Source organism: Phyllostomus hastatus, unplaced genomic scaffold (genome assembly GCF_019186645.2).
Source record: "Phyllostomus hastatus isolate PE091 unplaced genomic scaffold, TTU_PhHast_1.1 phas_scaffold_585, whole genome shotgun sequence".
Taxonomy (NCBI): domain Eukaryota; kingdom Metazoa; phylum Chordata; class Mammalia; order Chiroptera; family Phyllostomidae; genus Phyllostomus; species Phyllostomus hastatus.
Window position 1 is genome coordinate 8,750,469 of NW_025334037.1, and position 22,753 is coordinate 8,773,221.

The 22,753-nt window shown below is 40.9% G+C and overlaps 1 protein-coding gene and 1 pseudogene across 2 annotated transcripts in view; both read left to right on the forward strand.

Annotated features, from left to right (window-relative positions):
* The window catches only part of LDHC (lactate dehydrogenase C), a 29,917-nt gene extending 23,986 nt beyond the window's left edge, over positions 1-5,931 (forward strand). The window contains exons 7-8 of one of the 2 annotated variants that reach the window (XM_045825381.1): positions 3,062-3,185; positions 5,666-5,931. In XM_045825381.1, coding sequence (XP_045681337.1) covers positions 3,062-3,185; positions 5,666-5,830 — 289 coding nt within the window. In that variant the 3' untranslated portion in view covers positions 5,831-5,931. The remainder of the gene's footprint in view (positions 1-3,061; positions 3,186-5,665) is intronic. The other variant, XM_045825382.1, reaches the window with a different exon arrangement.
* Positions 5,932-8,965: 3,034 nt separating this feature from the next.
* Positions 8,966-22,738, forward strand: LOC123809910 (annotated as a pseudogene).
* The last annotated feature ends 15 nt before the right edge of the window (positions 22,739-22,753 follow it).

The following is a 22,753-nucleotide window of genomic DNA, read 5'->3' on the forward strand; positions in this document are numbered from 1 at the left end:
CATTGGGATGATGCTATAACCAACTGAGCTACCCTGCAGGGCTAAAATGACCAGTTTTACCACAATTTTAAAAATAAGACAAAGTACATGGTTATCAATAGTGGTTTGAAGTTCAGGCTGTCAAATTAAGGAGACATTACATGCTTTAATCTAGCATTAAGTTTATTAAACTTGATGAAAGGATGTGGACAGCCCTGGCTTGTGTGGCTCAGTAGATTGAATGCTGGCCTGAGAAGCAAAGGGTCACTGGTTCAATTCTCAGGGCACATGCCTGAGTTGCAGGCCAATTCCCCAGTGGGGAACATGTGAGAGGCAACCACATATTAATGTTTTCTCTCCCTCTATTTCTCCCTCCCTCCCCCTCTCTCTAAAAATAAATAGATAAAATACTTTTTAAAAAAGGATATGGACAGAAAACAGTATAGAGTATTATCATTTTATGGGACCACTGTTGGTTTCAGTTATAATAGAACTGAAAAATTCCTATCCCCTAAAGACGCCATAGCCTTGTAAGGTCATAGCACAAGACTATACATGTGTTTGTGGTGGTTCTGGTATAAACAAACCTACTGTACTGCCAGTCATATAAAAGTACAGCACATATAATTTTGTTTAGTACATAAAAAGTGATAATGATAATAAATGACTGTGTAACTAGTTTATATATTTACTATACTATACTCTCTGTACTTATTTTTTTTTAAAGTATGGGACTTTCAGTAAATATGATGGCACAGGCAGACATGGCTCACCTCTTTGCACAACCACATCAAAATTACAACTAATATATAGAACAATGACCACTCAGAACTGTCAGATATCAAGTTAAATGGAAGTCTGACAACTATGGAATAAAGAAACCACATCCATCCAGATTGAGTCAGCAAGCTTATGCCATATCTGAGACTCCATCAACCTGACTAATACTGTTTGGCCTTGGAGATCCCTACAGACTTCACCCCATCCAACTTTGGGACCCACCCAAGCTGCTTTTTTATATAAATGGCTGGTCTTGGCTCATGCTTCACAACTTCCTGAATCCTCTCAAACAAGCAACAACTGGCATCAGTGAGCCCCAGACCCAGCACTTGCAGTAGTCAGCCTAGAGTCACAGCTTGGCTTTGCCTAGGAATCACCAAGGATAGCACAAATAGCAGCCATCTCATTGCTTTATAGCTCAGGCAGGGTGGCCCTGGAAAGAAGACAGGTGAGGGCTGACTTTGGCCTGCACCACCTGAGAACTCCAGGGCCAGCACAGCGAGTGGACAACTATAGACCACACTGGAGCACCACCACCCTGCCCCTGCATAGCTCATCCTCCACAGAGGGCAGAGGTTGGTGGTAAGTGGTCATATCCAGTCCTTGCAACTGACTAGCCTGGGTAAATTCCTACCATTAACCTGTCAACAGCAATCAATGCTCAACTACAAGAGGAGCATGTACTCAGCCCATACAAAGGGTGCACTGCAAGTACCCAGCTTGAGTGATAGGGGAGGCTGTGTCACTGGACCTTGTAGGACATCTACTACATTAGGCTGTACTACTAAGACGGAGTCAGAGCAGCTCTACCTAATACACAGAAATAAATACAGGGAGGCTGCCAAAATGAGGAGACAAAGAAACATGGCCCAAGTGAAAGAATAGATCAAAACTCGAGAAAAAGAGCTGAATGAAAGGAATCTATCAGATGCAGAACTCAAAACATTGGTTATAAGGATGCTCACGGAACTTAGTGAGGACTTCCACAGCCTCCCTGGTTTGGGGTCCAGTCAGTAATGAAGGATACACTAATGGAAATAAAGAACAGTTTACAGGGAATCAACAGTAGAATGGATGCAACCAAGAATCAAATCAATGATTTGGAACGTAAGGAAGCAAACCCCCCCCCCAAAAAAAACAAAAAGCAAACAACAGCAAAAACAAAACAAAAAACAAAATACACAAAAACAAACCAGTCAGAGCAACAAGAAGAAAAAAGAATCCAAAAAAGTGAGGATAGTATAAGCAGCCTCTGGGACAACTTTAATAAGTCCAACACTCACACCATAGGTGTGCCAAAAGGAGAGGAGAAACAGCAAGAAATTGGAAATCCATTTGAAAAAATAATGAAAGAAAACTTCTCCACTTTGGTGAAGGAAATAGGCATGCAATTCCAGGAACCACAGAGAGTCCCAAATAAGATGGATACAAAGAGGCCAACTCCAAGACATATCATAAGTAAAATGCCAAAGGTTAAAGATAAAGAGAGATTCTTAAAAGCAGCAAAAGAAAAGCAGTTAGTCACCTACAGAGGCGTTCCCATAAGACTCTCAGCTGATTTCTCAAAAGAAACTTTGCAGGCTAGAGGAGATTGGCAAGAAATATTCAAAGGCATGAAAAGCAGAGACCTACAGGCAAGACTGCTTTAACCCAGCAAAGCTATCATTTAGAACTGAAGGGCAGATTAAGAGCTTCAAAGACAAAAAGCAACTAGAGCCAAACCATTATGAAATGTTAAAGGGACTTGTTTAAGAAAAAAAGATCAAAACTATGAACAATAAAATGGCAAACAATACAAATTTGTCAACAATTGAATCTAAAAATCTAAGGGAACAACAAGAACAGAGACAGAATCATGGATATAGAGAGAATTTTGATGGTTGACAGATGGTAGGGGGTGTAGGGGAAATGGGTGAAGAGGTGGGGGGATAGAAGTACCAATAGGTAGCCACAGAAAGCCATGGGGATGTAAAGTACAATATAGGAAATTGAGTAGCCAGAGACCATATGCATGATTTATGGGCATGAACAATGGTGTGGGGATTGCCTGAAGGAGTAGGGGTTGCTGGGTGGAGAGGGGACAAAGAGGAAAAGATCAGGACAACTGTAATAGCATAATCAATAAAATATAATGAAAAAAGAAACCTATATGGGTTATTTATAAATAATTTCTGGAGGAAACCTTTGAGAAAATGTTAATGGAGTGGCCTTGACATGTAGATTGCTTCAAAATGGATGCTTGAAATATATTTTCTAAGTTGACTCCTCATTAATTTGGTTTTCTTATTTTCTGCAACTGTAGTGGCTATGAGGTTCTCAGGCTGAAGGGGTACACTTCTTGGGCTATTGGCCTATCTGTGACTGATCTAGTAGGATCAATGGTGAAAAATCTTAGGAGAGTGCATTCAGTTTCCACTATGGCTAAGGTAGGCTTAAATTGATCTTTATTTATTGTCTTTAATACTTGTTGAATTCTTACTATGTTCTGGGCATTATATAGGATGTTGAGTATATAATTTTGAACAAAAAAAACAGACCTTGACATCATATAAGTTAATAAAAAACAATGAGAAAGAAAACATAACAAAATATGCTAAGCACTATGATGAAAAAACTAAAAACTGCTAAGAGTATACAAGAAAAGATTTTAAATGCTTTGGGAAGGAGGCATTTGTGGTGTTTTGAGAAGTCTTCCTGAGGAAGTAAAATGTGACCTAATCCAAGTAATGAGTAGCAGTTTTTTAAAGGTTTTACTTATTTAGTGTTAAAGAGAGTGAAAGGCAGGGAGAAAGAGAGGGAATGAAACATTGATTTGTGAGAGACACATTGACTGGTTGCCTCTCACACACCCCCAGCTGGAATCCTGGTCCATAATCCCAGGCATGTGTCCTGACTGGGAATTGAACTGGTGACCTTTTGATTCCCAGGCCTGCACTAAATCCACTGAGTCACACCAGCCAGAGCAAGTAGTAGTTAATTTGGAAAGCGGGACTAATATTCCAAGCAAGAGGGAACACATGTGCAAGAGAGTCTGAGGTAGATATAAGTAGAGAACACTTGAGGATCTGAAAAAAAGGTCAGTTGTTGAAATGCAGAGAAAGCAAAGGGAGCAAAGGCGGGTACATGGTGAAGGGAAAAGCAAGCAGGGTCAGGCCACTGAAAGGAAGAGGGCAGGAGGGCATGGCAGCAGGTCATGGTCAGCATACAGGGCTGGGCCAGGCCCCAGGGGTCAGGGCCCTTGTTTTTAGCCCACTCAGAAGACCCCCAAATGGTAATGATGGGATGGACATGAATTGTCCAGTTCTAGTCAGAGAATCCCCTTCTGGAAGGAAGAGTGACAGAGAAAGTAGAAGGAAACAAATTCCCAGATCATAGTGTTGCAGAGGGCTTCCTTTCCCAGCCACAGTGACCTTGTTGTTACCACCCTGGAAGCTCATGTTAAAACTTCAAAAGTTACACAGAGATGGCAAAAGAATGGCCGAGGAAAGGGAAAGGAAGGGAAGGTGAGTTTTAACGGGAGCTGGTGCCTGGCTGGGAATGGGATGTGGGCTGACAGTCTGGTGGGGCAGTGCCCTCCACAGCTAGGCCCCCACCAGAGTGGAGTGAATGTGAGTACAGCCTGGCAGGGGGCCCTCAGAGGAGGACAGGTGGTTGGTCTTATGGAGCTCATGAGGTTGACTACACAGTGGCTGCCAAAATGAGGGAGCTGACTTCAGTGGAGGAGGTGGCTGGAGAGTCCCTCTGTGGGTGTCTAGAGCAAAACAGGAACAAGGGGTATATCCTGAGCTCCTGAGGAGAGCCCCAGAGATGGTGAGAGGGAAGCTTGGCTGAGAAGTGCCCCTGGGCTCTGAGCTATTGTGGGAAGCTGGGTGGCACCACTCTAGAGTCAGGGGCCTTCTCCCTTCCCGGAATGCTAGTGTCTGCTGTTTATAATCAGACCTGGAGAAAGAACAAGACCTCGCTTCCTTCAATCCTCTACTCAACCCCAAAGGGTGGGTTAGGGAAGAACAATGAGTGGAGAGAGGCAGGGAGAAATGAGGAGTCTACTGGGTCTTCTTATCTTCTAGGGCTAGTAGGAAGAGGGCAAGGCTTGTGTATGGGCATGCAGGCATTGTGTGGGTTGTGCAGGTTTTCATAGACTGTCTCTGGCAGCTGCTTCTGTAGCCTTGGATTCAGGTGCAGGCATGGAGGAAACATTAAAGCTCTTAGCCAGAAATTCAGCAAGCCCAGGATAGGGCAGTGACTGCACCTATTTCATGGGTCCTGTACATTATGGAAGGTTCAGGATAGAAGTGAGGTGAGGGCAATGGATAGAGGCAGCCAGCGGGGCAGGGGTACACTTCCACTGGCCACTGGTGCGGGCTCTGCTAGGCACGAGAGAGCACCTACACCCATAGATTCTATTGGAGGCTTCACCTCTGGAGACTTACAAAGCCACCTGCAGCATCCATTGTTTAAACTCAGTGGTACTCCCTCATATAAAGGTCCATTTATACAAGACAGGGCCTTCTCCACTACTTCCTGCTTCCGAATCCACTGTTCTCTTGATATAGTTGATACCAAATATAGACTGCTTGATCTGACAGTTCTTTATCAGCTAAAATGACATCATGAATGACTGCATGGCATCCTTTCCCTTAGATGGAAGGCTGGCCCAGCAAGAGGTAAAGTAGACAGTGCCTTTTTTGGTCACTTTGAGGCTCTGGCACATTTTCCATGTTGCTGAACACAAGTTCCAATGTCAGAGAACATGATGGTCTTGGTGGTGTTGACAGTCACTTAGCCACCTCTGAGGGATTCTTGTTGTGCTTCATTGTCTCTCCAGTATACTCTTACTCTGAAGCTCTTTTCCATAGCTGCTTTTCCGTATCAGGTTACTGAACAATAATCTAATTTTGCTTTTTAGGGCTTTTATGGAATAAAAGAAGAAATTTTTCTCAGTATCCCTTGCATCTTGGGCCAAAATGGTATCTCTGATATTGTGAAACTTAACTTGAATTCTGAGGAGGAGGCCCTTTTTAAGAAGAGTGCGGACACACTTTGGAATATCCAAAAAGACCTGGTATTTTAAAGCCTTTTAATGTTCCACTGTTTTATACAGCAGAAAATAACAAACTGTGTATTTTACATCTTGAAAGTATTTTCATTTAATCCAGAAAAAACAAAAGAAAACATTGAAGACCTATAGCATACTTCCAGTCTCTCATGGCTGGTAAAGGAAATATTAAAGAGATTTCTCCTCTTTTATGAGTCTCTCATAGCTTTATTCTAATGATACCCAACTTGCACAAGAGGAAGAGCTGTATTCAGGTTTAGAAAAATAATATAACAATCCATTATAAGATAGAACTTAGGATTTTTCTCACAAAACAACAACCACTTTTTCTAGTACTGAAATTTCATCTTGTGTTTCCTTCCCTTAGGGACCCAACCTTTTCACTTTATATTGCTCCATTAGCTTCCTGCGTCTGTGTATCATCTTTACTAAGTACTTGTTTTTAAGACCATGTATAGCAGAAGAAATATAAAACTATAACTTTCTTTGGTGTAAAAAAATTTAAATATCTTCAACCCTGCAAGTATTATACCAATTCATATAAATTTAAATAGTTGATTTGGTGTCTGTTGAAATAGTACACAAGGAGCTCAGACCATCAGACTTAAGTGAAAATATTGCATTGGAAAATAAGTAGAAGGAAATTTGTCCTGGTTTGTGTGATTAACCCAAACTAATATGAAACCTGGAACCGCTGATTTTGAACTTTCAATTCGGATGTCTGGATTACATTCTTTCTAGTTCATTCAGCAAACTACTAATATTCTTGCTGTGTTATGGTTATAAGGCCAGTATGACAATTTCTGCCCTCAAGTATCTCAGTGAGTATTTAAGCTACCTCATCTTATTGATTATTAATGAATGCTTGACAATAGTCAGTTGGTAGCTCCCTCTTTGTGTCCAAGGTAGGGATGAATGTGATTCTTTTGATTTATATATACAAATATATATATGTATATAACATATATTTCCTTGATTATACAAAAAAATAAGGCAGCTATAGGAAATATCAATGGAACAAAAACCAGGAAATCAGGACCAAGGTAATCTACAAATTAGAGTAGACTGGTGGGAAGAATTGGAAGGCAGTTGTGTAGTCCCTGAGGGCCTGTGTGGCTGCAGAGCAGGCGTACCCATTTGATGGAGTCACAGTTCATTCACACTGTTACTCTCGCTATCGTAATAGCCTTCATTCTAGTCATCTACTGAACATGATTAGTTTCCTGTTTTGTTCCTTTTCCTTTCTTAAAAAAAAAAATACTTCCCTTCAATGCACAAAATGTGGGAAAGGGGAATCTTCTGTGGATTTTGGATTTTTAAAAAAGCCACTCTTGTCCTGACTGGTGTGGCTCAGTGGGCTCAGCATTGCCTCTCAAACCAAGGGGTCATCAGTTCCATGGTTCCATTCAGGTCCCCAGTTGGGGGTGTGTGGGACGTAACCAATTGATGTTTCTCTCGCACATCAGTGTGTTTTTCCTTTTCTCTCTCCCTCCCTTTCCTTCTCCCTAACAATAAATAAAATCGCCCTGGCTGGTGTGGCTCAGTGGATTGAGTGTGGGCCTACAAACCAAAGGGTCCTTGGTTCCATTCCCAGTCAGGGCACATTCCTGGGTTGCAGGCCAGGTCCCCAGTAGGGAGTGTGTGAGAGACAACCACACATTGATGTCTCTCTCTCTCTCTTTCTCCCTCCCTTCTCCTCTGTCTAAAAATGAATAAATAAACTCTTTTAAAAAATCATATTAAAAACAACAACAAAAATTTTTTTTAATAAAATCTGCCCTGGCTGGTGTGGCTCAGTGGATTGAGTGTCAGCTTGCAAACCAAACAGTTGGCAGTTCCATTCCCAGTCAGGGTATATGCTTTGGGTGGTGGAACAGGTCCACAGTAGGGGGCACACCAGTCCAACCACACATTGATGTTTCTCTTCCTCTCTCCTCCCTCGCCCTCTGTTTATAAATAAATAAAATCTTTTAAAAAATCTTTAATTTCATTTTAGGAAATTCTCACAGAGATTGAAAAGCTGTAAATTACAGTTTCTACAGTCAATTTTCTAGAAAGTACATCTGCTCTACATCATGTATTCTCAGTAGTGGCAATATGACCCCCAAGAGGGTGAAAAGTGTGTGTGTGTGTGTGTGTGTGTGTGTGTGTGTGTGTGAAAATCTTAGATATTACAAAGATTTTAATTTCTGAAGCTCAACCCTACCTGTCAAAAATCATTGTACTTAATTTCACAATGAGGGAGGGCATCAAATAACTAGGGGAAAATGTCTAAAAAAGCTCTTGAGGGAGAGATCATTTTTAAAAGAGTGAGAAACACTGCCCTGCATTTTAGAAAATAACTTGTCAGATGTGTGTTGTGTATCACAATTCACAGATTAGTTAGAAAACAGTTAACTAGGTAGAACGTGGCAGGAGAAGAGACGTGCATGTCTTGGTTTATTTCAAACTTGGGGATGAGAGGGGAATTTTGGATTCTACACTTAGATAATGAATTGATTTTCCCTTCCATTTGTAGAAATTGTTATCAGCACTGTAATGATCAAATTCTTAGGGTTTCATATCTCATTTAAAAATCCCCATTGCATAGAAGATTTAAAAATTTTTATTTATTCTACTTCAGCTCACATTTGTTGGTGGGAAATCGTAGCCCTGATTTCTACAGAACTAGTGAAGAATTCCCAGTCAGGCGTTAAAAGCCCACTCTGGACACACTCAGACATGGTTTGGTTTGCTATAGCCGCACTGGGGCTCTTCGGCGGGTGGGTTCTAGGGAAGCAGTATTCCTTTTCACAGCCGAGACCCCCTAATTCGATGTACCTGCCGCACCTCCTGTGACTGGAACCCTTGGAGCCTTTTCGAACCCCGCCAGCTACAGACAGCCTCAACCCGCCAACCGCGCGCAGGTGATGGGCAACACGTGCGGGCGCAGGGCCTCAGAGATCCCGGTCCCTGGCCTCGCGCCCGCAAGAGCTGGGCGCGGCTCGTGCAGCCAACGACGACATCAACGGTGTACCCCCACGGACCTCAAGTAGCTTTCCTTCATCCTCTGCCTCTGCCTCTCAAGTGAGCAGCCATGAGCTGGGCAGCGGGAGTTCTGCAGGCCAGCCAGTGAGTGGACATGGCGGGGGCTAATTTCTTTTGCCCAGGATGGCTCTGGGTCCCTTGCGGGTGGCACGTGCCCCCCTCGAGGGACGCTGGCCCTTGTCCCGCGAGTGCGACTGGAGGTACTCCGCGCCTGGCTGTGTTTGGGCCTGGGCCTGGGCCTGGGCCTGGGCGTGTGACTTCAGCTCGGTTCTGGAGCTGACCGCTGGGGAAGGGGAGAACCAGGCTGCGAGGGGAGCAAGGGCCGTCCTGGCTGTAGGCTCATCTTCGGTGGGGTGGCCCCTTTTCCTTCCTTCGGTCCCTGCTGACTCCACACACCTTCCTCCTCCTCCTCCTCGGTTTGCCTCGGGTGCTGCGCTGCTGGCCAGAAGCCCCCCGGCTGTGACAGGCATCTTTGCCTTTCCTTGCTGAGTCCGCAGCCCCTTCCCCACCGGCGCCCAGGAGTTCTCTGCGGACCAGTCCCTACTCCAGACGTGGCTTTGCCGTTTTTCTCACTTAGGTTTCCAAGATGGCGGCCGTCAAGCGTGAATTTACTACGGATTTCACTTCCGGGGAGGCCGTTCATCACAGTAAGATCTCCATTATAGGCACTGGGTCGGTTGGTATGGCCTGTGCAATCAGCGTCTTATTAAAAGTAAGTTGTGCGCTTTGTGCCGTGGGGTTAGCCAAGGTTTCCTGGTTGGAGGCAAGGCCACCGCGTGGCTGTGCAGGTTGTGGCCAGTTCAAGGGTTGAGTGGGAGGCCTCTCTGGCCTAGCCCGGAGGAACGGTGCCTTTTTTAATTGCTCCACCCAGAGTGGGCTTCTTTTTCCAGTGCTTATGACGGTATCATATGTGTTAAAAACACCTATGTGGAAAGCTTGTTGACATTGACCTTCACTCATTTGCGTGACTAAGAAACAAATAATAATTTAAGAAACTGGAGAAATAGGTGGCAGGAAAAAAGAGTGTACAGTCCCTCAGTTGTGGTGGCTGTCCTACTAGTACCAAACACAGTAGTCTTTTTCCTATAAAAATCTCTCTCCCATTCCTTAGTCTACAGCTTTATTTCCCTTTGTTCCTTATTCACATTAGGTTGATTTTAGTGTTTAGTCATTCTTAGTATTGATGTGGTTGATAACATTAGCTTCCAGTTCAATGACTACACACATAGCTAAAAAGATTCTGAATCCTTTCTAAGAATCTTACCTTCATCTGAACCCATTATGGTTTAATAAATCGAAATAAACTATGAGCTAGGCTTTGCTTTTTCAGTGAAGTATCTAGAAAGTTTTTTCAAGCAATAACCTTTAATCTTGGCATGCTTTTTTTTGGATTTAAAGGATTGGCACTGGGTTTCATACCCTGATGACATGGGAGCCTTAAGGCATATCAGCTCTTGTCAACTGCTGCCCTTGGTAATCATACAAATTCTCCATGACTCATTTTTGTCCTACAAACTGGAATGCTTTGTCCTCAGCAGTGTCCTCAGTGCTGATGAATACTCATACATGGAAACCAGTGCATTTGTTTTCAACATCAATAATAATGATAACAGTATGCTTTATGTACATTATCTAATATAATCCCCCAAAGTGATCATTAGATATATTTTCTGGAGGAGAAAAAAGACCATCTCAAGTTTTATGAATAGACAAATATACAGACACTATGTACATATAATATTTATCATCTCTGTTTTGAAGGGCTTGTCTGAGAGGGATTGAGAGCCCTATCCCTAAAAATAATAGCCACAAGCTCCTATAGCTTGAATTTTATGGTGTTGCAAACTACAACATTGTATGTATCTTGGAAAATGTGGTACACAATCTCTCTACAAAGATCCCGGTTAAGGTTTACATTAATCTCTTTCTCTCTTGGCTCTGACTCTGTAACTTTTTTTGTTCAAGGAGATTATGAAATCTTAAAAGCTCCTTGCTGCTGAAGAAGGAATTCACCATAGGAATTGTTTAGTAATTTATTAGAAATATATGGTGCAAACCTATTAAAGAAACAGCAATGTCTTTGAAAGTTACTAAATTATATACTATAATACATAAACTTCCATGACTACAGTGTGATATCCATGAATCGTTTCATTCAGTGTTGTATCCAGAGTCTAGAACAGTGTCTGCTGGAATAGACACTTAGTACTAAAAAGACAGTGGGGGAGGATTGAACGTGGGAGGTGGGGGCGGGTAGAGCAGGGGAGAGTAATGGGGGGGAAATGGGGACAGCTGTAACTGCACAACAATAATTAAAAAAAAATCACTAAAAGCCAAATGCTAACATGAGAAAAGAAAAAAACACTGGGTAGAAAATATAATAGATATTCTACCCATTTTAATTTTTATAAATAAGGAAAGAGGGCCCAGAGAGATTGAATTAGGATACATTTTTAATAGACAATTTTTAGAACAGTTTTATTTAGATTGACAGAAAAATTGAAAAGATAATATAGAGAGTTCTGTCTCTACTTCACATCCAGTTAACGTCACACCTTAGTACAGTATATTTGTCACAATACATGAACAATATTAATACATTATCATTGGTTGAAGTCCAAAGTTTACTCAGATTTCCTCAGGTTTTACTTAATGTCCTTTTTCTGTTCTAGGTCCCCACCCCTGGGTCCCATGCTGCATTTAGTCGTCCTTTCTCCTTAGGCTTCTCTAGGTTGTGGCAGGTCGTTAGACTTCCCTTGTTTGTGACGGCTCTGACAGTTTTGAGGAATCCTGGTGGGGTATTTCGCAGAATGCCCCTCCACTAGAAAATTTTCCTTGTGTTTTTCTCACAGTTACACTTGGGTTATGGATTTTGGGGAGGGAGACAGGAAGGTAAAGGGCTGTTTTCAGCACACATACCCAGAGTATGTATACGGGTCAACATGCTCTCTCCTGGCTGACGTTGCCTGCAGTCATCTGGCCGAGGTTGGGTTAGGTTTCCCCACTGTGAGGTCACTCTTTTTTCCCCCTCCCCTGTCCGTATTACACTCTTTGGAAGGAAGTCTCTATGTGCAGCCCGCACTTAGAGTGGGGACTTATGCTCCCTCTCCTTGAGGGAGGCGAAGCTGCATAAATTATTTGGAATTCTTCTGCATGAGAGATTTGTCTTTCTCATTCTTTCTCTCATTCATTCATTCATTCATTCCTCACCTGAGGACATGCTTAATGATTTTAGAGAGAGGGGAAGGGAGGGGAGAGAGGGGAAGTGAGGGAGAAAGAGGAAGGGAAACATTGATCAGCTGCCTCCTGTACTTGCGCCCAACCAGGGACTCGACCCACAACCTAGGTATATGCCCTGACCAGATATCGAACCTGTGACTTGGAGGTTTACAGGATGACACTCTAACCAACTGAGCCACTCTGGCCAGTGCCGATTCAGTCATTTATTAATATCAGTATGAACTCCTGGATTTTATTTTATATTTTAGGTTAAAATTCAGTACATATTTATCTTGTGTCTCAAATTGTTCTAGGTTGGACCATCGGGAGCTCTTTCAGTTGGCTATTGTGTCTCTTTGACTTACCCCCTTAGTGTAGGGTTTTGTTTCGAGCGCTTCCTTAGTTTCTGGCACTATAAGATGTTTCGGCTTCTTCATCTTCTATATTTTCTGCTCCAGTCTTAAATCAGCCTTTTCCCCAAGGAGCTCTGGTTCTTTTTATTGAGGAATTGTGTTGTAAACCAAGAGCTGGGTGCTAGGTTGTGTTCATTTTTGCCAGGGTTACAGTACATTTTAAAAACTGTGTTTCAAAGCTAATGTTACCAATACGGCATACATTCTGTTCCATACTACTCCAGGCTCTGGAATAATTAAGAGTATCTAGAAAGCATTGTCATCTCATTAAGCAACAGCCTTTTCCTTGTGATACAGTTTAGACTTCTAGGCTAATCATTTATAATCTAGTTTAAAATTTAAAGTACTTGGCTCTGGCTGGCATAGCTCAGTGGATTGAGTGTGGGCTTCAAACCAAAGCATTGCAGGTTTGATTCCCAGTCAGGGCACATGCCTGGGTTGCAGGCCACGGCCCCCAGCAAGCGCACATTGATGTTTCTCTCCTTCTCCCTCCCTTCCCTCTCTAAAAGTAAATAAATAAAATCTTAAAAAAATAAAATTTAAAGTACTTGGCTTTGGATTTCCATTAATTAGAATAAAGTAGAAAGATCCAACAATATAAGTTGGACATATACTTAAACTATAGATAGATGAATATTTATTTCTAAGTACTAGCACAAACTCATTTTTAGTGAAAAATGTAATACTATATAATAAAGATAAAAATATGTAGTTATTTAAAACATTTTTCAAAAGGTAATACATCCACATGGTTAAAAACTAGGACATAAAAAGACGTACATGGGGAAGTCACACTGTCACCAGTTTCCGTCCACCCTTCCCCCCAGCAGCTGCCTCAGGCCACCGTGTCAATTAGCTTCTTGTGTGGAATCCTCTAGCATTTCTTTTGCAAATACAAATATATTATTTTCCCTTCTTTCCTACTATAAAGTAGATTGCTGGAAATACATAGTATTGACTAGTTTTTGCAGGTAACATTGCTTGATTATAGAACCACAGTATAAAATTTTGGAGTTGGAAGGGGCCTTATTTTTTTAACCATTTTTCCAGAAAACTTGTATCAAGCTCCTCTGTGCCAGGTAGATGCGAACCCCCGGATGAGTGGAGATGTGCAAGACTGCCCATTTTCAGGGAGCTCACAGTCTGGCGAGAGACTCGTATGGAATCCCTGCTTTGCCGTTGGTCACTGTGCAGCCTCAGCTTAAACTGAGGAAATGTTCTCGGCCTTCAGAGACTGCTCTGGTGTTGTTTTCCTAATTAGGAGCCAAAATGGTCCTCATGCTAACTTGTGTTTCTTCTTGTCTGACTTTTATGTCATAACGAGATGTTGAACATATTTACTATGCCTTCTAATAAGAATTTTATTTTATTCTCCAATGAGTCAAGAGCCCCCCCCCCCACCCCGAGCCAGCTGGGTCTTTTAGGGTTTGGGTAGTGAATTGGCCTGGGTAGATGCTGAGGAAGGCAAACTGATGGGCGAGACAGTGGAGCTGCAACATGCCAGCCCTTTCATGAAAATGCCAAATACTGTTTCTAGCAAAGGTTAATGTCATCATTAAATACTATAAATATTCTAATACTGCATGAGTATCTAAGAAAGCATGTCTTTGTTTCCCTTTATGAAGACTTCTCCAGCCTTAGGAAGCTGATTGCTCCCTACTCTGTACTTGCATAACATGTTCAGATTTCATTAGGTTGCACCACATTTGTTTACGAGGTTTCTCACCGCACTGATAAGCTCCTAGGAGCAGTGGTAATAATTGTTATCACAACAATTATCATTAATTGTCTGCCTACTTTATGCCAGACACTGAGCCAAACACTTTCTATATATTATTTAATCCTCAGAGCAGCTGTGTTACAGATGATGCGTCTGCAAACGACATTAAATAAAAGTGATGGAGGAGGGATTTAAACCCAGTTCTATTTGACTCAAAAGCTGAAGCTCAGCCCTGGCTGGCGTAGTTCAGTGGATTGAGCACGGGCTGCGAACCAAAGTGTCGCAGGTTCCATTCCCAGTCAGGCCACATACCTGGGTTGTAGGCCACGGCCCCCAGCAAGTGCACACTGATGTTTCTCTCTCTCTCTTTCTCCCTCCCTTCCCTCTCTAAAAATAAATAAATAAAATCTTAAAAAAAAAAGCTGAAGCTCTTAACTACTGAACTTTATGTACTAGGCACCCAGGGGATCATTATTGGAACAAATGGATGAACTAAGGTCTCCCTGTTCAAGGGTCTTTTCACACCGCCTCTAAGTAAACATTTGCATTGACCAGTCTTCAGTACATTTGACCTGTAACTCTGTCAAGTACAAAAGGTATTATGTCAGGAGACTTAAAAAATGTACAAGAAATTAACAGAGTGCTGTGAGCACAGAATGAGATCTAGCAGAGCCCACTCTTTAGAAAATGGAGTGTGGTGATAGTGTGCTTAAATGTAAGATGTTTCCTCCCGTAATCCATTTTCTAATCAAATCTTTCCCCAGATTACCTTGTCCCTGCAAACTCCAACACAGTGGTCATCACAGCAGACGCACGGCAGATGAAGGGAGAACCACGCCTGGATTTAGTTCAGCACAGTGCGTCCACGTTTAAGGCAATGACTCCCAGTATCACCCAGTACAGTCCTCTTTGCAAACTGACTATGGTTTCCAACCCAGGTCAGCTTTTACTGTTCAGTGAAGAATTTTTGGGGTGGTGGTAGTGTTTTTAGTAACTTGGTAGGAAAAAAGTGAGTATTAAATTTTAAACTATCAATATAACCAGAATCTTTTCTTGTTTTGTTACTGTAACATGTATTTTGCACAGTTGTAATCAGTGTGTGTACCGTAAGGAAGATTTTTGTGTGGGGAGGGGGGAACCTTTTTTGTTTTACGTTCAGTATTATTCTGTATCAGTTTCAGATGTACAGCATGGTAGACAATCATGGACTGTACAGAGCGGTCCTCCCAATATTTCAAGTACCCTCCTGGCCCCATGCACAGTTATTACAGTATCATTGACTGTGCTCCCTGCGTTGTAGCTCCGATCTCTGTGACCATCCATAACTACCAGTTCCTGTCTCGTAATCCCTTCACTCTTTCAACCCAGCCCCACAACGTCCTCCCTCCTGTTGACTGTCAGTCTTTTCTCTGTATCTGTGACACAGTTTCTATTTTGCTTGTTTATTTTGTTCTTTAGATTCCACATGTAAGTAAAACCATGTGGTGTTTGTCTTTTTTTTGTCTGGCTTCACTTAGTGTAATATCCTCTAGGTCCATCCATGCTGTTGCAAAAAGTAAGATTTTATTCTTTTTCATGGCCGAGTAGTATTCCATTGTATATATTCCATTGAATATTGAACTTTACTGTTCAATCTTCTGACCTCCACTGCTTCAGGTTAGAGTGAGCTGTGTACTACCAAAGTAGGTTCCCTTGAATGCAATGTGTTTTCTCTTGCTGTTTCCAATATTTTCTTTGGCTTTTGATGTGGCTCAGTGAGAATCTCTTTGATGTTATCTGATTTGGAGTTCCTTAAACTTCTTTGCTCTGTAGGTTACTGTGTTTCATATTTGGGAAGTTTCAGCCATTATTTCTTCAAATAATTTTTTTGCTTTCTCTCTTTTCCTTCTAGTTACTACAGTGTGAATATGTTGGTGTGTTTAACGGTGTTCTACAAGTCTCTGTTCTTTTTCCTTTCTGTTCTTTAAAGTTTGTAAGTTGTAAAACACTTTCTATTAGACAAACCTATCATCTCCAAATAAGGAATTTTACTTGCTCTTAAGAACTTTATCTTTCTCTCATCCTGCTGCAGTAGCTAGGATCTCTCCAGTGTGAAGTTAAATGGAAACAGTAGGTGTCCTTGTCTTCCTGACTGGAATGAAAATCCTAATTTTTCTTCATTATATATGTTTGTTTTGGATTTTGATAGATACTGTTTTGAGGTTAAGGAAGTTTCCTTCTTTTCCAGATTGTTGAGTTTATTTCTTAAAACTTTAAATAGGTTTGGAATTTTATTAGGTTTTTAGAAAATTCAATCAATCATATCTTTTTCTTTAAATCTCATGAGGTTTTGAACCATCTTTACACTTACATGTATCATTATTTTTCAAAAACCCCACTTAATTATTTTTGCTGGTGCTTTATGTAGTACTTGTGCATCTGTGTAAATAAGTGACATGGGTTTATTATTTTTCATGCAGTTTTTGCTCAATTTTGGTATCAGGATTTTACTATCCCCACCAAAATCTTTTTTCCTACAATAAAGTAGATTGTGTAAGAATTCATTGTTCCTTGAAGTTTTGATAAAACTCATCTGTAAAAGTTTGAAATGATGAAGGAATTTTTGATAGCTCATGTATTATGTTTATTCAAATTTTCCATTCCTAAGACAGTTTTGGAAGTTTCCTAGAGTTGTCCATTTCATCCAAGTTTTTAAATGTACTGGCATGTTTCATATTTTATGACTTTTTAAACCTTTACTGTATCTGTAATTACCTCTCCTGTTTTCTAATATTTGCTTGAGACGCAGCCCTTTAACCCCCTAGTCTCTTTCCCTAAGAATTACCTTTCTATTTTATTAATACTGCTTTCTTATCTTTCTATACTTATCTTTACTCCTTTTTACATTATGATCAATAAGTCTTTGTCACTGATTTTAATTTAAAAAAATGCATTAAAAACATACATTTACCAGTGAGCACCACAATTTTTGGTTTTGTGGTACTTTGTCATTTGGTTCTAAATATTTTGTAATTCCTAGTTTTATTTCAGTGAGTCATTTAATAGTAGAGAGAGAGAGAGAGAGAGAGTGTTTGTTTTGAAACATGTAAAAGTTTGTTATTGTGGTTGATTCTAACTTAGCTCAATTGAATCAGAGGGATGTGGCTTACCTACCTTCAGCTCTTTCAAGTCCGTTAAGGCTTACTTTCTGACCTAATCAATGGGAAGCGTAGATGTTTCTTATGTTTTGGGGAAAAAATGGACTATACTGGGCATGATGATCTTTGTATATTTATCCACTCACACTTACTTTGATGTTTAGTTTTACTAAATTTTACTAATTTTTAATTTTTCCTCATCTACATAAATTTCTGATAAAGCTATGCTGTAATTGTCCACTACACTATGAATCAAATATACCTTGCAATTTCCAATTTCTTCATATATTTTGAGACTATAAGTTTATAATTATTATATATTATAGGATTATTTCATGTTATTTTGATTTATCCCCATTAATGCTTTTTTGTTGAAAATTCTATTTCATTTGCTATTACTATAGCTACACTGCCCTTGCTGTTTAAATAGTTCACATACCTAAAACATCAGACTATGCCAAAATTTTTTCCCTTGCCTGCTGAGACTAAGGCTTGATTATGTTTTGCCTGACAGTTATATTCTATCTTTACTTGTTTCTCTGTTCCCACTTTACTAAGCTTTGTGCTCTAAATGGGTTGCTGAGAATTATTTAAATGACTTGATAAGGGAATATTCATTTACTGTTTCTCAAATTTTTGATGGAGTTTAAAAAAACCTGTATTTCTGCAAAACAGGCTATACAAAGCAGCAATGAAAAAGTTTTAAATTATTTCTATGGATATAATATTGTTGGAATTGTGGCATATAGCTGGAGTTGGGTAGAGAACCATGCCCCACCCCCCAAAAAAACCCTATCAGGTTTACCAGTTTTAATTTAGATAAATCTAAAAAAGCATTACTTTAGATGGGAATGTTTTATGACATGAATTTCTTTCTTCTCAGTGGGTATCTTTTTTAAAAAAATATATTTTATTGATTATGCTATTACAGTTGTCCCATTTTCCCCCCTTCACTCCCCTCCACCCTGTACACCCTCTCCCACCCTTATCCCCCCCTTTAGTCATGTCCATGTGTCATACTTATAAGTTCTTTGGCTTTTACATTTCCCATACTATTCTTGCCCTCCCCCTATCTATTTTCAACCTATAATCTATGCTACTTATTCTCTGTACCTTTCCCCCTCTCTCCTCCTCCCACTCCCCTGTTGCTAACCCTCCATGTGATCTCCATTTCTGTGGTTCTGTTCCTGTTCTAGTTGTTTGCTTAGTTTCTTTTGGTTTTGCTTTAGGTGTGGTTGTTAATAATTGTGAGTTTTGCTGTCCTTTTACTATACATGTTTTTTCTGTATCTTCTTTTCTTAGATAAGTCCCTTTAACATTTCATAAAACAAGGGCTTGGTGTTGATGAACTCCTTTAACTTGACCTTGTCTGAGAAGCACTTTATCTGCCCTTCCATTCTAAATGAAAGCTTTGCTGGATAGAGTAATCTGGGATATAGGTCCTTGTCTTTCATGACTTGGAATACTTCTTTCCATCCCCTTCTTGCCTGTAAGGTCTCTTTTGAGAAATCAGCTGACAGTCTGATGGGAGCTCCTTTGTAGGTGACTGTCCCCTTATCTCTTGCTGCTTCTAGGATTCTCTCCTTCATTTTTACCTTGGCTAATGTAATTATGATGTGCCTTGGTGTGTTTCTTCTTGGGTCCAACTTCTTTGGGGCTCTCTGAGCTTCCTGGATTTCTTGGAAGTCTATTTCCTTTGCCAGAATGGGGAAGTTCTCCTTTATTATTTGTTCAAATACGTGTTCAATGTGTTGCTTTTCCTCTTCCCCTTCTGGTACCCCTATAATTCTGGTGTTGGAACATTTAAAGATGTCCTGGAGGTTCCTAAGCTTCTCCTCGTTTTTTTGAATTCTTATTTCTCCATTCTTTCCTGCTTGATTGTTTTTTTCTTCCTTCTGGTCCACTCTATTGTTTTGAGTCCCAGTTTCCTTCCCATCACTGTTGGTTCTCCGTGCATCTTCCTTCATCTCTTTTATGGTAACCTGCATTTTTCATGTAATTTGCACCAAAAAAATCAACCAATTCTGTGAGTTTCCTGATCACCAGTGTTTTGAACTGTGCATCTGATAGATTGGCTATCTCTTGGTCGCTCAAAAGGATGAGCCCTGGGGCATTGCTCTGTTTTTCTGTTTGAGACTTTTTTTTTTTTTAAATATTTTATTTATTTTTTTAGAGAGGGAAGGGGGGAGAGAGAGAGAGAGAGAGAGAGAAACATCAATGTACGGTTGCTGGGGGTTATGGCCTGCAGCCCAGGAATGTACCCTGGCTGGGAATCAAACCTGGGACACTTTTTTTTTTTTTTTTGGTCTGGTCGTTCCTGTTATGGTGAGGGACACAGCCTTATGTGTTCACCGGAGCTGGGCACCCCAGTCACTAGATTGTGACGTTGTATGTCGGGGGGCGGGGGGCAGGGGCAGGGGCGGGAGGGAACAATAGCGGTAGCTCCTTTGTTCTGGGACCACAGTCCCTTCCCTGGGATCCTGGGTTGTGCGCTCTGCCCTGGTCCACAATCGCCGCTTCACTGGGTCCGCCAGCTGTCGCTTGCATACTCAGGGTCCACCCACTGCAATCTTTTGCGCCCCAGATGCCTTACGCGCTCCCTCCCAGTTGCCTTATGTGCCCACTGCTCTCTGCGCCGCGACCTGTGCTGCAACCCGCGCCCGGCTGCTCCTCTCCACCCCTCCTACCGGTCTGGATGAACGGGTCTACTTCAACTTCTTGGCTGTCCAACTTCCATTCAGATAAATTCTCTATCAGTTCTGGGTGTTATCCTGCCTCTAAATTGTTGTTCTAATCTTGGTTGTGCGTGGAGGTATGGTGCGTCCACCTATGCCTCTATCTTGCCCGAAGTCCCCCTCAGTGGGTATCTTAACTCATGTAGCCTAGAAGCTGAGTGCACCTCCCGACACCCTGCAGTAGGGAGTGGCTGTAACCTGGACGCCGCCATTCCTGTTTCCTCTTTGGGCAGAGGCTTGGGATCTGCTCGGAAAGCTGCCGTGGGCTGATCCTTGGGGAGCATGGAGACTCCAGTGGTAAGCCTAAAAGCACCAGTGAGCCATTCACACCCTGAAATGTCTAGACTGTATTAGTCATATAGCTATTCAATCATAAAGTAAAATAGCTCCTGGGCGGAGAGAAAGGACTTTGATTACCCTTTAGGCTCTATTATTAGTGGGTTTTTTTTTCAGTTATTACTTTTATAATAATCTACCAGAAATACAAATGTGAAAAAACTGAGTGTTACTATAATCCTATATGTGTGTGGTTAAAATAATTACAACACTAAGTAACATGTAGTTTACATTTAACTTGGACCAGTCTAGTTCAGTAAAGTGACATGAATTCCTCATATGAATTGAAAAAAAAAAATTAAAGCTCAGAGGAGGGGTAGTATGATCATAGCAGTCCTTTTTTTCTTAGTTTCTTCTGGCTAGGAACCCTGGAAATCCACCTAATATAAACCCTGGGTATGGAAAAAGATTTAAAGTGATAAAAGTTAAAACATCAACAGTTGAAAGTTCAAAACTGTCACTCTCTTGTTTGCAGAAATCTCTGCCAAGATAAAAGAACTGTGGGCCCCACCCCCAGAGACTTCCATGCAGCAGATATGAGGTAGGTCTTAGACATCTGCATTTTTTGACAGTTCTGTTGAACAATCCAAGTTGAAAACCACTCAGGGCAATTGTAACGGGTTTCCTAAGGTTTAAAAAAAAAAAAAAATCCTGTTCTGTAATACCAGGCAGTAAAAAGATGTATCTTGTTTCCTTTTTCTCAGGTCCTGTGTGGAGTCCCTGCTGGGAACACTCCTGTGGTCCCTCTGAAGGACCTGGACTCAGACACAGGAACTGCCAAAGACCCTGAGCAGTGGGAGGGTGTTCACAGAGAAGTAGTTGCCAGGTGAGATGTTAGTTTGTTGCATTTTCAGTGTCTTGGAAGTTAGTGAGTCCTTTATTCTGCCAGAAGGATGAGATTAGGTCCTTTAAATATATTGTTACATTTCTCATATTTTTCTTTCATGAGCACTTCATTTTCGTGTGATCACATTCACATTCTTAAGCAGCAAGATAGGGGTCTGTCTTCTCACTGCTGAGCATAATCAGCACTTGCTGTTGACTTATGATATATTTTTTTAAACTACCGCTGCATAGACTTTAGTGGTAGTGGTAAAACTGATTTCAGATTAAATTCTGGATCTCTGTACTTACCCTCATAACTGTTTATCTTAAGTAACCAACCAAACCCTGTAAGAAATTTCTGGGAGAAATTATTGATGGGAACATTTCAGTTTTGTGACACTGTCAAATAGGTTCCCACACAACAGATGTTCAGTGACAAGTGTTTCTTTTAAACTTACGTTCATGATTTCTTCTAAATCTACAGTGGCCATGAGATGCTTAAAACAAAAGGATATACTTCTCGGGGTGTTGCCCTGTCTGTAACTGATATAATGGAAAGTATTTTGAAGAATCTTAGGAGAGTGCATACAGTTTCTACCATAAGTAAGGTAGCATGTTTATGTTTGCAAAGTTATGTAACATGAATATAACACAGAGGTAAAAGAACATTTATGAGGTACAATTTTTGAGGCTGATCTTGTGAAAGCACCTCTCTTCCTGAAACGTCTGTTGTTCATTGCTGCTTAAGAGACAGAAACCCCGTGCTTGCTATGTGCCCAAAATAACTCTAAATGCCACTGAATTAAACCTTGAACTTGCTAGTTTTTATTTTGGTAATATTTACAAGTAGATTTTTATTTTTTAAGAAAAGATCTATAATGATCTCAGTGATGACTAAGTTGGTTATTCTTTTCTTGGGAGAACTATAGAGTAGGCTGCCTGGCTCCCTAAATATCTTAAAAAGAATCTCAAATTAGAACTTATGTTTCTTTTATAATTTCATGAACTTTCTAATTCTCTCATTCTAATAGAGAAAATTCTATTAGAGGAGTTCTGTAGGACAATTGGCTCATTTGGTGGTCACAAACAGAACCACCTGCCAGGAAGACTGACTAGAAATAACAATAAAAGAGGGTACATTATATCTTCCTCCTTAATTGCGGCCAGACCGTCTGGCCTAGTTAAGATAGGTTCTTAGGTATACAGTGTGGCCTCTTGCCACTTTCTCCTTGATGAGAGCAGTCATGCTGCCGCCAGGCCTAGACAGGAACAAAGCTAGGCAGAGACTGCAGGCAGATGTCACCAGGACCTTTCATAGAAAAAGTCACTCAAATCCCTGAATTTCAATTCTTTCAAAATTGAGATGTCTATATATATATATATATCCCATATTAAACACAATTCACTTTATATGCTATAAAATAAAGCTAGAATAAATAAAGCTAAATTTCAACTTAACACGGGATATTACGCTTCGTTAGCTAAATGAAAAGCCAGGCATCTTCCATTAAGGTTTCATGGACTTT